We start from the raw sequence: 14,050 nt of genomic DNA, 5'->3' as shown, positions 1-14,050 counted from the left end.
CTGGGAAATGGAAGGGTCACAAACCCTGCACGATTTCATTATCCCATTAACCTCAAGAAAGGACCGAAAAACGCTTTGGACCCCTGCCATCTCACACCGAACCCAGTCATACCCAGGAATACCTGGAACGAGGTCCCCTAGCGGCACCACCTCCTTCTTTTTCCCTGCGGCGGCCGTTCTGGTAGCCGCCGCCTTGCCTCGTGCTTTGCCTTTACCCTTGGCAGGCATGGAGGAACCAGCACCACTCCCTCCAGCCATGGAAAAAATAAGAAAGACTCGAAGAAGACTAGAGAAGAAGGAAAAATAAAACAGAAAAAAGGAAGTACCTGGTACTCTTCCTCAGAAAATAGCCCTAACAACGACTGGATTACCGGAAACGATGACAGAAACTATGAAAATGGAGACGAATGGAAGCAAGAAGGCAAATAGAGCTATCGTACTCGAGAAGCCAAAGCAAGAAAGAGAGTAAAGTGAAAGGGGAAGAGGTGCGAGGGAGAGAAAAGGGTTTCTCCCAAATTCAAAACGGTCACGCCACATGTCAGCCAAGGGACGCATCAGATGACACATTAATTGAAAACAATTATGACAAAGGCAAACCATCATTACATAACCATCACTCCCATTAACGCGCCACTTGCACGTTCTCGGGAGATGACCAGTTATGACACATGGCATCTCAACAAGCACGCGTACGCGAGGGGTCATAGCCACTTGACGAGCTCGGTCTTAACTCCTCGACCCACGGTCTTCGGAGTTCGGGGAGCTAGTGTACTATCCGTACTACAAGGTCGAGCTCCCAGCTCGGCATCGTAGCGCATGACGACCTCAGATACGCACTACGTGACGTCAGCTCGTCACTTAACCAGATCATAACTGATCTGAGGAGATCTCGGTCCATATGAGATCTGTTATCCAACTATATCACAACTGATCTCAGGCCCAAGGCCCAGCGCAATCCTAATCCACACTAAGGTACGTGCATTACTTATACGAGACATTCACTCATACAAACCCTAACTTTAGCATCGGAGTCTCTTTTGCAGGTACCACCCCCATCTTGGAGCATCAAGTGTACCAGTGAAGGAGGCTCACCAATCTTACTCGACGGATCACCTCTACAGCAGATCTCCGGTAAGAACAGTAATATATATATATATATATATATATATAAGTTCAAATTAGAAACTTATAATGTATGCGTAAATTATATTCTCAAGTATTCTAAACAAATATTAGTTGTCTTAGTATTAATATTTTAAAATTTATCTTTTAACATCTTATATTCTTCATTAATGAATAGATAAACTAGAATGTAAATAAAGATATTTAATACTTTTATAATTTTTAATGTCTTTATTGTAATAGTTAACATTAAGTTTTGTATAAATAAAATCACAAGTTAATATAAAATTGAAGTTTTTTTTTTGCATAGTAAATTTTTTTTTATAAAAAAACTATAATTTAACATAACTAAAAGAAATATGAATCAAGAGAGGAGATAACAGAAGCATGAAAAAAAAAATTTCACATCTATCAATAACTCTTTTTAAGAAATAATATATATATATATATATATATATGAAAATAAAATTGAACAATGTAAACTAATATGTATCGAAATAACAATTATGATTTTTTGGACTAATTTTATATATATAAAAGAAATACTTCTCAATATTCTTTGCGTTATGAGCGTTTTTATAAGTTACCTAAATTGTTGAAATAGGAAGCCACATAGCTGATCTATACCATGACTCATGACTTTGGGTTAACAAGGTAGAAGAAAAGAATTCTATCTAATCTATCTATAATGTAAAATTCAAATTAACATATAAGAAAAAAATAGATGAAACAGATACAATGAGAAAAAATCCCTCATACATGAGCATACAACAAACATAGGATTGGGGGTCAATCCCACTACCAAATATACATTCACATAACTAGAGCGAGGTTTCTCACGCCTCCCCTTACCTGGTGATCGAGGCCGTACCCGGTCAAATAAAAAAAAATTAATGTAGTACTAGGAAGTGACTCCTAGGTCGTCTCCCAAGGACCAATTGTCTCAGTCAAAGGTTCAAACACACAGTGGGGGGGGTTGGTTCAGATTATCGAGTTAATTAAAACGAGCAGAAGTATGGATTACTTGCAGTAATTAAAATAGGTCAGACCCCTGAACATAATGCACCTCTGATTTCCTTGGTTCACAACAAATAATCTGTCCAAACATAATCCTGTTCAATCCATGATTAATCAACTAAGCGAAGACTAACATGAGACCTCACTACACGAATTAAGCAAACGTGAACCTTGCAAGACCTCCTTCCCCAGGATTAAGCAACCTGAGATACTGAACGTGAACAACCCAGAGTCATTAAGCATGGCTCAGATGTTGAACGCCTCAGAACAGAGATCCCACAAGGGAGGATCAAGCGGAGCAGAAATGCAACGCACAGAGAACCTCTTTCAGAGGATTGCATTCTGTCCAAGGGCCCAAACCCTGGGATTTAGCCCTCCATTAAAATAGCAACAGAAACGAAAATAGAAGAAAACATGAAAGTGGCAACAGCAATGCAAGCAAAACGTAACAGAGAAGAGGAAGAAGAAAACGAAAATGGAAGCAGGAACAAAATACAAAACGTGAATAATAATAGCAAAACGTGAATAATAATAACAAAACGTGAATGTTCAGATACAAGAGGAAGATCAACCAGAAAACAACCAGAAAACGTGAAGAACAAAGAGCCACCAGCAGAAAACGAAAAAAACAAAGTTCCAAGAGAGACAGCAACGTGGTCACATCAAGTCTGCATGTGGGTAGCTGCTCCTTTCCCTAGAAAAACCCTAATAGAGTGTAAAAAATGGGCCCCCACTGGTCTGACCCGAAAATACAATAAAAATAAACGAAAAAGAAAATAAAATGCTGATATGGTATAAGTGGTGCAATGGTGACATGGCATGTGATGTGGCAGATCTTCTTGAAGTCCAAAAATTTATTCCAAGCCCAAATAATTATTAAATTGCCCTGAAAATAAAAATTGGGATAATAAGATCCAGAAAATTCAATTTAGTTAAAATATGAATTACCGGTCCAATTAAAGCCCAAATAGAAAACAGTGCAGAATATAAACAATTAAGCACAAATCAGAGATTAAGATAAGCACAGAAAGGTAAGAAAATAAGGGAAAATAATGACTCATCAAATTCCCCCACACTTAGCCTTTTGCACTCCTGGGCAAAATCAAAAAGTAGAGCAAGGAACAATTTAAAAGATACCAAAGATAGCAAAGAGAGCCACATGGAGAAAAACGAAAACAAAAACAACAACACACAAACAGACAGAGTTACATAATCCTCATTGAATCCTGAGAAAAGAGAGGAATAGGCAACATGCAACACACAAAGAGTCAAAGAAACCAGATACTTATGGAAATCATCCAAGCATTTCAAAACATGGCAAGACAATCAATCAACTTAAGAGGTGAATCAAAAATAACAGAACCTCACAAGATGCACTGTATCACTGTATCTCTCAAGTGTCTAGGCAACTGTATACTCTCAAAGCACTCATGAAAAACAAGCAACAGATAGACTTGGCAAGCCTCTAAAATCAACACTCAACACACATGCACATGAGGATCAAAAGGTCTTTTTAGGGTTGTAATGAGGCCAAGGACAGGGTAGAAGATAATATATGGGATAAGTAACTACAAACCAGAGGAAGCAGAGGAGCAATGGGGGATAAGTCAAGAATAAACATAATAAGCAAACCGAAAACCTCTAATGACCTCTAAAATAACCAATCCTCTTCCCCTTTGCCTCATACAATTTCTCTTTTTTTTCGTTTTTTTTTTTTTAATTTTTTTTTAATTTTTTTTTTAATAGCATGAACAGTACACACGAAATTTTGAGATAATCTAATATAAGATGTGCAGAGAAATAAATATACAGCATGAAGAACCAACTAGCCAATATATATCATCCAATGAAACATACACACACACCCCCACACTTATTCAAGAACTTATTCCCAAAACAATTCCAAAGCTCCAAAACTCCCTAAGGTTAAGGTAATCATGGTTTTTCACTTAAGGCTTGTAATGAGGTTCAAACAAAGAAGGGGAAATAGGCTCAGCAGGGGTTATCAGAGGGGTTAATTCAAGGTAGGCTTATTTGGCTAGAGGCTTATCAGAATAAAAATGCCTTAATCCTTTCCAAACATGCATGTGGACCAAGAAATATCAAACAGAGTCAAGCCAAGGATATTGTGCAAGCAATCAAGAGGCAAAACACACAAGAAAGAGCAGAGAAAGGGTCAAACCTCACATAGGGTAAATCTGTCACATTCAATTCAACCTCTCAAACCTCATAATCAAATTGCCAAGCAGAGAAAGACAGGGATTTCAATCCATAGAATATCAAGTAACTCATATCCAAGAGTGAAGCAAGTGCCCACAAACTACCAAAACCCAGAAATCAAAGAGAAACCCACACTTATTCAAGAACTTATTCCCAAAACAATTCCAAAGCTCCAAAACTCCCTAAGGTTAAGGTAATCATGGTTTTTCACTTAAGGCTTGTAATGAGGTTCAAACAAAGAAGGGGAAATAGGCTCAGCAGGGGTTATCAGAGGGGTTAATTCAAGGTAGGCTTATTTGGCTAGAGGCTTATCAGAATAAAAATGCCTTAATCCTTTCCAAACATGCATGTGGACCAAGAAATATCAAACAGAGTCAAGCCAAGGATATTGTGCAAGCAATCAAGAGGCAAAACACACAAGAAAGAGCAGAGAAAGGGTCAAACCTCACATAGGGTAAATCTGTCACATTCAATTCAACCTCTCAAACCTCATAATCAAATTGCCAAGCAGAGAAAGACAGGGATTTCAATCCATAGAATATCAAGTAACTCATATCCAAGAGTGAAGCAAGTGCCCACAAACTATCAAAACCCAGAAATCAAAGAGAAACATGCAAAACTGTACATGACACCTAAACATAGAACCTAAACCAAAATTGACAAATAAACCCTAAAAGCATCTAAACAAGACACCCCCCCACACTTAAATCACACATTGTCCCAATGTGGCTCACATCATAAGATCAAAGCAATTAAAATAATCAACAGAATGGGACATGTGCAAAGAGGGGGAAAAGAGAACTCCCTAAGTCATGGAGATGGTGGAAAGGAAGTGGGGTCGAGCAGAGACATCTCCTCTACAACTGCATTCAACAGGGAAGGATTGCTGAGGAAAGGTTTCAGACGGTGCCCGTTAACTTTGAAGCTCTTGTCTGTGGATTCACTTTTGATCTCAACTGTACCATAAGGAAAAACATTAGTAACAACAAAAGGTCCAATCCACTTAGAACGCAACTTACCACCCATGAGACCAAGCCTTGAATTATACAGTAAAACTTTCTGCCCAACCGTGAAGTCCTTTCTAGCTATCAAACTATCATGGAACTTCTTGGTTTTCTCCTTGTAGAACTTAGAGTTCTCATAGGCTTCCAGGCGGATCTCATCCAGCTCACTCAGTTGCAACTTTCTTTCCTCACCAGCCTGATCAATGGAGAAGTTGCAGGTCTTCACAGCCCAGTAGGCCCGATGCTCAATCTCAACAGGTAAATGACATGCCTTGCCAAAGACAACCCGATAAGGAGACATCCCTATAGGTGCTTTGTAGGCAGTCCTATGTGCCCAAAGAGCATCATCCAACCTGTTACTCCAATCTTTTATGTTGGGCTGTACAATCTTCTCTAAGATTCTCTTGATCTCCCTATTTGAAATCTCAGCTTGCCCATTAGTTTGGGGGTGGTAAGGTGTGGAAATTCTGTGCACTACCCCATACTTCTTGAGCAAAGCCTGCATAGATCTGTTGCAAAAATGGGTTCCTTGATCACTAACAATGGCTCTGGGTACTCCAAACCTGCAAAATAGGTGAGATCTAACAAAATCCACTACAACCCGAGCATCATTAGTTCTGGTGGGTTTGGCTTCCACCCATTTTGAAACATAATCAACAGCTAAAAGAATGTAGGAAAATCCAAAAGAAACAGGAAAGGGAGCCATGAAATCAATACCCCAGACATCAAACACCTCACAGAATAGCATGGGCTGCTGAGGCATCTGCTGTCTCCATGTAAGGGATCCTCCTGCTCGCTGACACTGCTCACAAGTGCTACAAATCTTCCACGCATCTCTGAAGATCGTGGGCCAGTAGAAACCACAGTCAAGCACCTTGCGAGCTGTCCTCTGAATGCCTAGATGGCCACCTGGTGGGGAAGAATGACAAAACTGCAGGACCGAATCAATCTCATTATCTGGTATGCATCTCCTAATCACCTGGTCACTGCAAAACTTCCACAAATAGGGGTCATCCCAAGTATAATGCTTAGCATCACTCTTAATTTTATCAATTTGAGCTCGTGATGCTAAGGGAGGAAAAACAGAAGCAACTAAAAAATTAACAATGTTTGCAAACCAAGGGGTAGAAGAAGCAGAAACAGAAGAAATAATAAACAAATTTTCATCAGGAAAATTATCCTGGATGGGCAAGATGTCAGCACTATCCTCAGGTCTTTTAATTCTGCTGAGATGGTCTGCCACCAAATTTTGAGCTCCACTCTTGTCCCGGATATCCAAGTCAAACTCCTGGAGCCAAAGCATCCACCTGATCAATCTAGGCTTTGACTCAGCCTTTTTCAGCAGGTACTTCAGAGCTGCATGGTCAGTATAGATAATAACACGAGAACCAAGCAAATAAGATCTAAATTTTTCAAGAGCAAAAACAATGGCAAGAAGCTCTTTCTCTGTGGTAGTGTAGTTTGCTTGGGCAGCATCCAAAGTCCTGGAAGCATAATATATCACTCGAGGCAACCTGTCAACTCTCTGTGCTAGGACAGCTCCCAATGCATAATTGGATGCATCACACATCAGCTCAAATGGGACTGTCCAATCAGGTGCCTGAATGATTGGAGTGGTGGTCAGTGCTTCCTTGAGGCAGTCAAATGCCTGTTTACACCTGTCATCAAAAACAAAATCAACCTCCTTCTGCAGTAGATTGGATAGTGGAAGGGCCTTCTTGCTGAAGTCTTTAATGAAGCGCCTGTAGAAACCTACATGGCCAAGAAAAGATCGCACCTCTCGCACGCAAGAGGGGTAAGGCAATTGTGAAATAACAGATATCTTTGCAGGATCTACCTCAATGCCCCTACTAGAGATGATATGCCCTAAAACTATACCCTGCTCAACCATGAAATGACATTTCTCAAAATTAAGAACAAGGTTAGTCTCAATGCACCTATTCAAAACTTTATCCAGACTATCCAAACATGTATCAAAAGAGGATCCATACACAGTGAAATCATCCATAAACACCTCTATGCAATTTTCAAGAAAATCAGAAAAGATACTAAGCATGCACCGCTGGAAGGTACCAGGGGCATTGCATAGGCCAAAGGGCATCCTCCTATAGGCAAAAGTGCCAAAGGGGCAGGTGAATGTGGTTTTCTCTTGATCCTCAGGAGCAATGTGGATTTGAAAGTAACCAGAAAAACCATCAAGAAAACAGTAGTGAGATTTACTTGCCAGACGCTCAAGCATCTGATCAATGAAGGGCAGAGGAAAGTGATCCTTCCTAGTTGCTTGATTCAGCCTCCGGTAGTCGATGCAGACCCTCCAACTATTTTGCACTCTAGTGGGAATGAGCTCATCCCTCTCATTTTTCACAACAGTGAGACCCGTCTTCTTGGGGACAACCTGGACCGGACTCACCCACTGACTATCTGATATAGGATAAATGATCCCAGCTTGAAGAAGCTTGGTCACCTCCTTCTTCACTACATCCAAAATGACAGGGTTGAGTCGCCTCTGGGGTTGTCTGACTGGTTTAGCTCCATCCTCTAAGAGTATCCTATGCATGCAAGTGGATGGGCTGATACCAGGGATGTCCGCCAGGGTCCAACCGATGGCTTTCTTATGCTTTTTCAGAACGTGCAACAGTTTCTCCTCTTGAACAGCATCAAGGGAGGTGGAAATGATAACTGGAAACTTCTCATCATCCTCCAAGTAGGCATACTTGAGGTTTTCTGGTAGAGGCTTTAATTCTGGAATGGGTGCTGGCTGAACAGTGGAAGGAACTAAGGGTTCCACAGCATGTACCTCAACCTGCAAGTCAGACTCACGTGTACTTCCTGAAACATGGTTAGTGCATTCTGACTCTAAAGAAATAATATCCAGAGGTACAGCACCCAAAACATCATATGCACAATCAGTTACAAAATCACAATTATTCTTGGGACAGGAATCAAAATCTGATACAGAAACAGATTCAAAATCAAAAACAGAATCAGAATCAGTGCATGCAAGAGAAGTATATAGATCAGACAGAAAACAATGTTTCTTATCATGCAGAGAATGAAAATTAGAAGAATACTCATCAACAATATCATCAAGTATCTCAGCACGAAAAACAGAATGGTTTTCAGATGGATGTTTCATGGCATCAAGAATGTTAAAATGGACAATACTATCACCAAATTCCATGGATAATGTACCAGCATACACATCAATCTTAGTTCGGGCTGTTTTCAAAAATGGTCTGCCTAAAATGATTGGGGCAGATCCATGGGAGAATCCCTCCTCCATATCAAGCACATAAAAATCGGCAGGGAAAATCAGTTCACCAACCCGAACTAAAACATCCTCAATCAAACCTGTAGGGTGGGCAACACTTCTATTTGCCAACTGTATCACCACACCCGTAGGTTGCATAGGACCAAGAGACAAAGATTTAAAAATGGACAGAGGCATGACATTTATAGAAGCACCCAGATCAAGCATGGCATTTTCAAATTTGTTATTCCCAATAATACAAGGTATGCAGAAAGTACCTGGGTCCTTACATTTTTCAGGAATGTGAGGAACAGATTTACCTATCAAAGCAGACACATTTCTGCCCATGCTGATTCTCTCATTTCCCTTCATCTTCCTTTTATGAGTGCACAGCTCCTTGAGGAATTTTGCATATCTCGGGATTTGCTTTATGGCATCAAGCAAAGGTATGTTCACCTCTACTTTCCTGAAGGTCTCCAAGATTTCCTTATCCACCTCTTCCATTTTTTTGCTTGGAATCACCTTAGGAGGAAATGGAAGAGGGATAGGAGGCTGCAAATCTGAACTGGTGCTGGAAGAAGGTCCACCTGCATGAAAATTTTTGACACCAACTGGTTGATCATTTTGCTCAGATGCAGATGTTGGAACTGGAACTGGTACAGGTGCAGATGGCGGTGGAGGTACTACAGTGGGCATGTCAATCTGTTTCCCGGACCTCAATGTGATGGCACTCACATTTCTTGGATTCTGCACAGTCTGTGAAGGCAACTTATCTGAATTTTGTGACTGTGCCTGATTAAGTTGAGTAGCCATCTGTCCCATCTGATTGGTCAAGCTCTGAATGGAAGCTCTGGTCTCTTGCTGGAATTGCATATTTTGAATTGTCATCTGCCTCACTAACTCCTCCAATGAAGATTCGGAAGTAGAAGGTTGAGGAGCTGATGGTGCAGGAGCTTCATTCTGCTGCCTGTGATATTGCTGCTGTTGCTGCTGCTGAACTGGTGGAGGCACATAAGGTCTGCTTGGACCAGCAGAACTCTGAAATGGTGGTGAAGGTTGTTGCTGCTGCTGCGAAGACCATCTAAGATTAGGATGATTCCTCCATCCTGGATTATATCTGTTGCTGGACAAATCACAATTTTGTTGTTGTTGCTGCTGCTGCATTGGTCTGTTATTGTAGATATTTGCAGCATAGGCTTGAGGAGCATTAACATCAGAAGACTGCTGCAATGATGGACACGAATCTGTATGATGATCATTTGATGTGCAAAGGCCGCAAACTCTTGCCACAGATGCTGACTTTTGATTCGCAGCAAGTTGACTCACCAGGCTGACCAAGGCATCAAGTTTACTCTCCAGCTTTTTATTTGTATCAGTGGCCACATCATGAACTCCTCTAACAACAATTGCATTGTCATTTCTGGTACTGAATTGTTGAGAGTTGGAGGCCATCTTTTCTATTAAGTTCCTGGCTTCAGCTGGGGTCATGTCACCAAGTGCTCCACCACTTGCTGCATCTATCATACTCCGCTCCATGTTATTCAGCCCCTCATAGAAATATTGCAGCAACAACTGCTCTGAAATCTGGTGGTGAGGACAGCTTGCACATAATTTCTTGAATCTTTCCCAGTACTCATACAAGGTTTCTCCACTGAGTTGTCTGATCCCTGATATATCCTTCCTAATTGCAGTGGTCCGTGAGGCAGGGAAGAATTTCTCCAGAAACATTCTTTTGAGATCATCCCAGCTAGTGATGGACCTGGGAGCCAAATAATACAGCCAGTCCTTAGCAACTCCCTCCAATGAATGTGGAAATGCCTTCAGGTAGATGTGATCCTCTTGAACATCAGGAGGCTTCATGGTAGAACATACAATATGAAACTCCTTTAGATGTTTGTGTGGATCCTCACCTGCATGACCATGAAACTTGGGCAACAAATGAATTAGTCCAGTTTTAAGCACGAAAGGAACATCTTCTTCAGGATATTGGATGCACAAACTCTCATAAGTGAAATCAGGTGCAGCCATCTCCCTAAGAGTCCTCTCACGAGGTCCATTATGTTCACCCATGTTTTGTTGTTGACTTGAATGAAGTTCAAATGCAACACTTATACTATCACTAACACTATCACTATCACTATCACTATCACTATCTAAAGATGGAATGATATGCTCTCTAATTAATCTATGGAATGTCCTATCAATCTCAGGATCAAATGGATACAAAAATCCAGGGTTGCTCCTAGTCATGCACTACATGCAACACATGCATCAGGACACGTGAACAGTAGGGGTAAACTGGGAATTTCCATGAAAGCTCAGAAAATATCAAAACTAATGCACCAACATCATCCTAAAATCATAAGACACTACCACAAAAAAGTTGAGAACAAAATTCCAAACCTAACTATTTTTTAAAAATTATAAAAGTTTGGAAAAATAGTGAAATAAAACTTCAAAAATACAAAAGAAATAGTAAATGACGTTTTTTTGAAGATCTGGCTGGGGCCACACGACATAGCAGTGTGGGTTGGATAGATCTTTTTTTCTACACAAAATGAAAAAAAAGTTTGCCTAATTCCGATAACCAGAGCAAAAGTTATGGCCGTTTGAAGTTTTGCTGAAAAAGTTTTTTAAAAAATTTGTATCTCCAAATTTTGACCAAACTATGTGCCCTAGCTATTTTTTACACAAAATATAGGTTGAAAGAAGTTACCACAAAAAAAAATCAGACAAAAATAACAAGTCTAGCTATGGAAACCAAAAATCACAATTAATTGGAAAATTCTAGCACTATTCACAGCCACTTGATGCACCAGCTTTTGAGCCAATTTTCACACCCTTTCCCACCAAATTGGAACCCGAACAGAGTAGTAGTAGGGAGACAAAACAGAGTATGCACAACCGGAACAGAGCATGCACCAAAATTCGGACCAAAAACAGAGCAAACAAGCTACAAAACGGACCAGAATTCAAGCCACAAAACGCACCAGATTTGGCACCAGACTAGACCAGATTTTTCACCACATGAGCCAGAAATCAAACCAAAAACCGGACCACAATTCTAACCAACATGCACCAGAATTTGAACCAAAATGCACCAGAAACCAAACCAGATTTCGAACCAAAAATTGAACCAAATATCAGACTAAGTTACTGTTCCATTGATTTACTGTTGAATTGGTTCTCTAATTGCATGACCTTAGGGACTAATAACACACAAAATTACACAACATAACATGCAATATGACACGAAAATGCAAGCATCAAACTAACTCACAAAACTGAAATGAAACTGATATGGGACTGACACACTCTAACACACCACCAAGAACACCAAGAACACCAAGAACAAACAGAACACAACAGAAACTTAAAACTACTAACAAAAACACAAAACACACAACAAACACAAAACCTTTGACAAGAACCGATGGTCCCCGGCAACGGCGCCAAATTTGATCGAGGCCGTACCCGGTCAAATAAAAAACAATTAATGTAGTACTAGGAAGTGACTCCTAGGTCGTCTCCCAAGGACCAATTGTCTCAGTCAAAGGTTCAAACACACAGTGGGGGGGGTTGGTTCAGATTATCGAGTTAATTAAAACGAGCAGAAGTATGGATTACTTGCAGTAATTAAAATAGGTCAGACCCCTGAACATAATGCACCTCTGATTTCCTTGGTTCACAACAAATAATCTGTCCAAACATAATCCTGTTCAGTCCATGATTAATCAACTAAGCGAAGACTAAAATGAGACCTCACTACACGAATTAAGCAAACGTGAACCTTGCAAGACCTCCTTCCCCAGGATTAAGCAACCTGAGATACTGAACGTGAACAACCCAGAGTCATTAAGCATGGCTCAGATGTTGAACGCCTCAGAACAGAGATCCCACAAGGGAGGATCAAGCGGAGCAGAAATGCAACGCACAGAGAACCTCTTTCAGAGGATTGCATTCTGTCCAAGGGCCCAAACCCTGGGATTTAGCCCTCCATTAAAATAGCAACAGAAACGAAAATAGAAGAAAACATGAAAGTGGCAACAGCAATGCAAGCAAAACGTAACAGAGAAGAGGAAGAAGAAAACGAAAATGGAAGCAGGAACAAAATACAAAACGTGAATAATAATAGCAAAACGTGAATAATAATAACAAAACGTGAATGTTCAGATACAACAGGAAGATCAACCAGAAAACAACCAGAAAACGTGAAGAACAAAGAGCCACCAGCAGAAAACGAAAAAAACAAAGTTCCAAGAGAGACAGCAACGTGGTCACATCAAGTCTGCATGTGGGTAGCTGCTCCTTTCCCTAGAAAAACCCTAATAGAGTGTAAAAAATGGGCCCCCACTGGTCTGACCCGAAAATACAATAAAAATAAACGAAAAAGAAAATAAAATGTTGATATGGCATAAGTGGTGCAATGGTGACATGGCATGTGATGTGGCAGATCTTCTTGAAGTCCAAAAATTTATCCCAAGCCCAAATAATTATTAAATTGCCCTGAAAATAAAAATTGGGATAATAAGATCCAGAAAATTCAATTTAGTTAAAATATGAATTACCGGTCCAATTAAAGCCCAAATAGAAAACAGTGCAGAATATAAACAATTAAGCACAAATCAGAGATTAAGATAAGCACAGAAAGGTAAGAAAATAAGGGAAAATAATGACTCATCACCTGGATAAGTAGAAGATGAAGCTAGAGCAGAATCTGGTTGATCTCCTTCTCTTGGTTCTCCTTGGTCTTCTGATAGTGTGTCCAGGAGCAGTGCTTGAGTATGTTATTTATAGACGTTAGGAGTGGCCAGAACGGCTCGTTTTGGATCCAAAACGACCCGTTCTAGATTCATTTGTCATGTGTTAAATTCGCATCTAGAACGACTCATTCTAGAGTTGAGTTTTAAATCATAACGGCCATGTTTGGAACGACCCTTTCCTAAAGTGGAACGATCCGTTCTGGGTTCAAATTTTACTCATAACAGCCTGTGTTGGAACGGCCCATTCCAATCTAGGGTTTATAGGCCTTTTTAGTAGTTTGAAACGGCTCGTTCTAGGCTACTAAATCACTCTTATCGAGCTTTGAGCCGTCATATAATTTGTGAGAATCGAAGTGTTACAAGTTTTTTTTATTAACTTAATTTGTTTTCTTTTTTTCAACTTGATGCCATTCTTGGTATGAATTGGTTATCTTCCATTCATATCCTATTAAATTGTTCAAGTAAAACTATTGTCTTTGGTCAATCTGTCGAGAGTATGAGTAAGGATTTATTGACCATAATTGAATTTATGCATTGTTGAAAAATAATGCCCAAGTATACATAATGTTAGCTTCCTCGAAGTTGGGGATTAAAATTGTGCTAAGATACCTATAGTGAGTGAGTTTCCTCAAGTGTTCCTTGAGGTAGTTTATTACCCGGGCATGATATAGAGT

General features: G+C 40.1%; 1 protein-coding gene across 1 annotated transcript; it reads right to left on the bottom strand.

Moving 5' to 3' along the window:
* Positions 1–2,293: 2,293 nt before the first annotated feature.
* LOC145952308 (uncharacterized) lies at positions 2,294–10,153 on the bottom strand. The gene is made up of 5 exons (XM_083064648.1): positions 6,482–10,153; positions 6,095–6,349; positions 5,717–5,926; positions 4,848–4,941; positions 2,294–2,350 (listed from the first exon to the last, which is right to left on the bottom strand). Exons 1-5 carry the CDS (start codon positions 10,147–10,149, stop codon positions 2,294–2,296), a joined length of 4,284 nt encoding a protein of 1,427 aa, XP_082920774.1. The 5' UTR covers positions 10,150–10,153.
* Between the last annotated feature and the right edge of the window lie 3,897 nt (positions 10,154–14,050).

Source organism: Cajanus cajan, chromosome 10, assembly GCF_000230855.2.
Source record: "Cajanus cajan strain Asha chromosome 10, NIPB_CcT2T_4, whole genome shotgun sequence".
Lineage (NCBI taxonomy): Eukaryota > Viridiplantae > Streptophyta > Magnoliopsida > Fabales > Fabaceae > Cajanus > Cajanus cajan.
The sequence above is the reverse complement of the archived record's forward strand: the minus strand, read 5'-3'. Positions and strand labels throughout refer to the sequence as shown.

What these genes read in the sequence shown, in the direction of transcription:
- LOC145952308 (XM_083064648.1), bottom strand. Translation starts at nt 10,149, where the DNA reads ATGGAGCGGAGTATGATAGATGCAGCAAGTGGTGGAGCACTTGGTGAC. An exon ending in TCTGCTTCTTCTACCCCTTG is followed by an intron (nt 6,350 to 6,481) that starts GTTTGCAAACAT and finishes GAAGTTTTGCAG; the next exon opens with TGACCAGGTGATTAGGAGAT. An exon ending in CCCATGCTATTCTGTGAGGT is followed by an intron (nt 5,927 to 6,094) that starts GTTTGATGTCTG and finishes CCTATTTTGCAG; the next exon opens with GTTTGGAGTACCCAGAGCCA.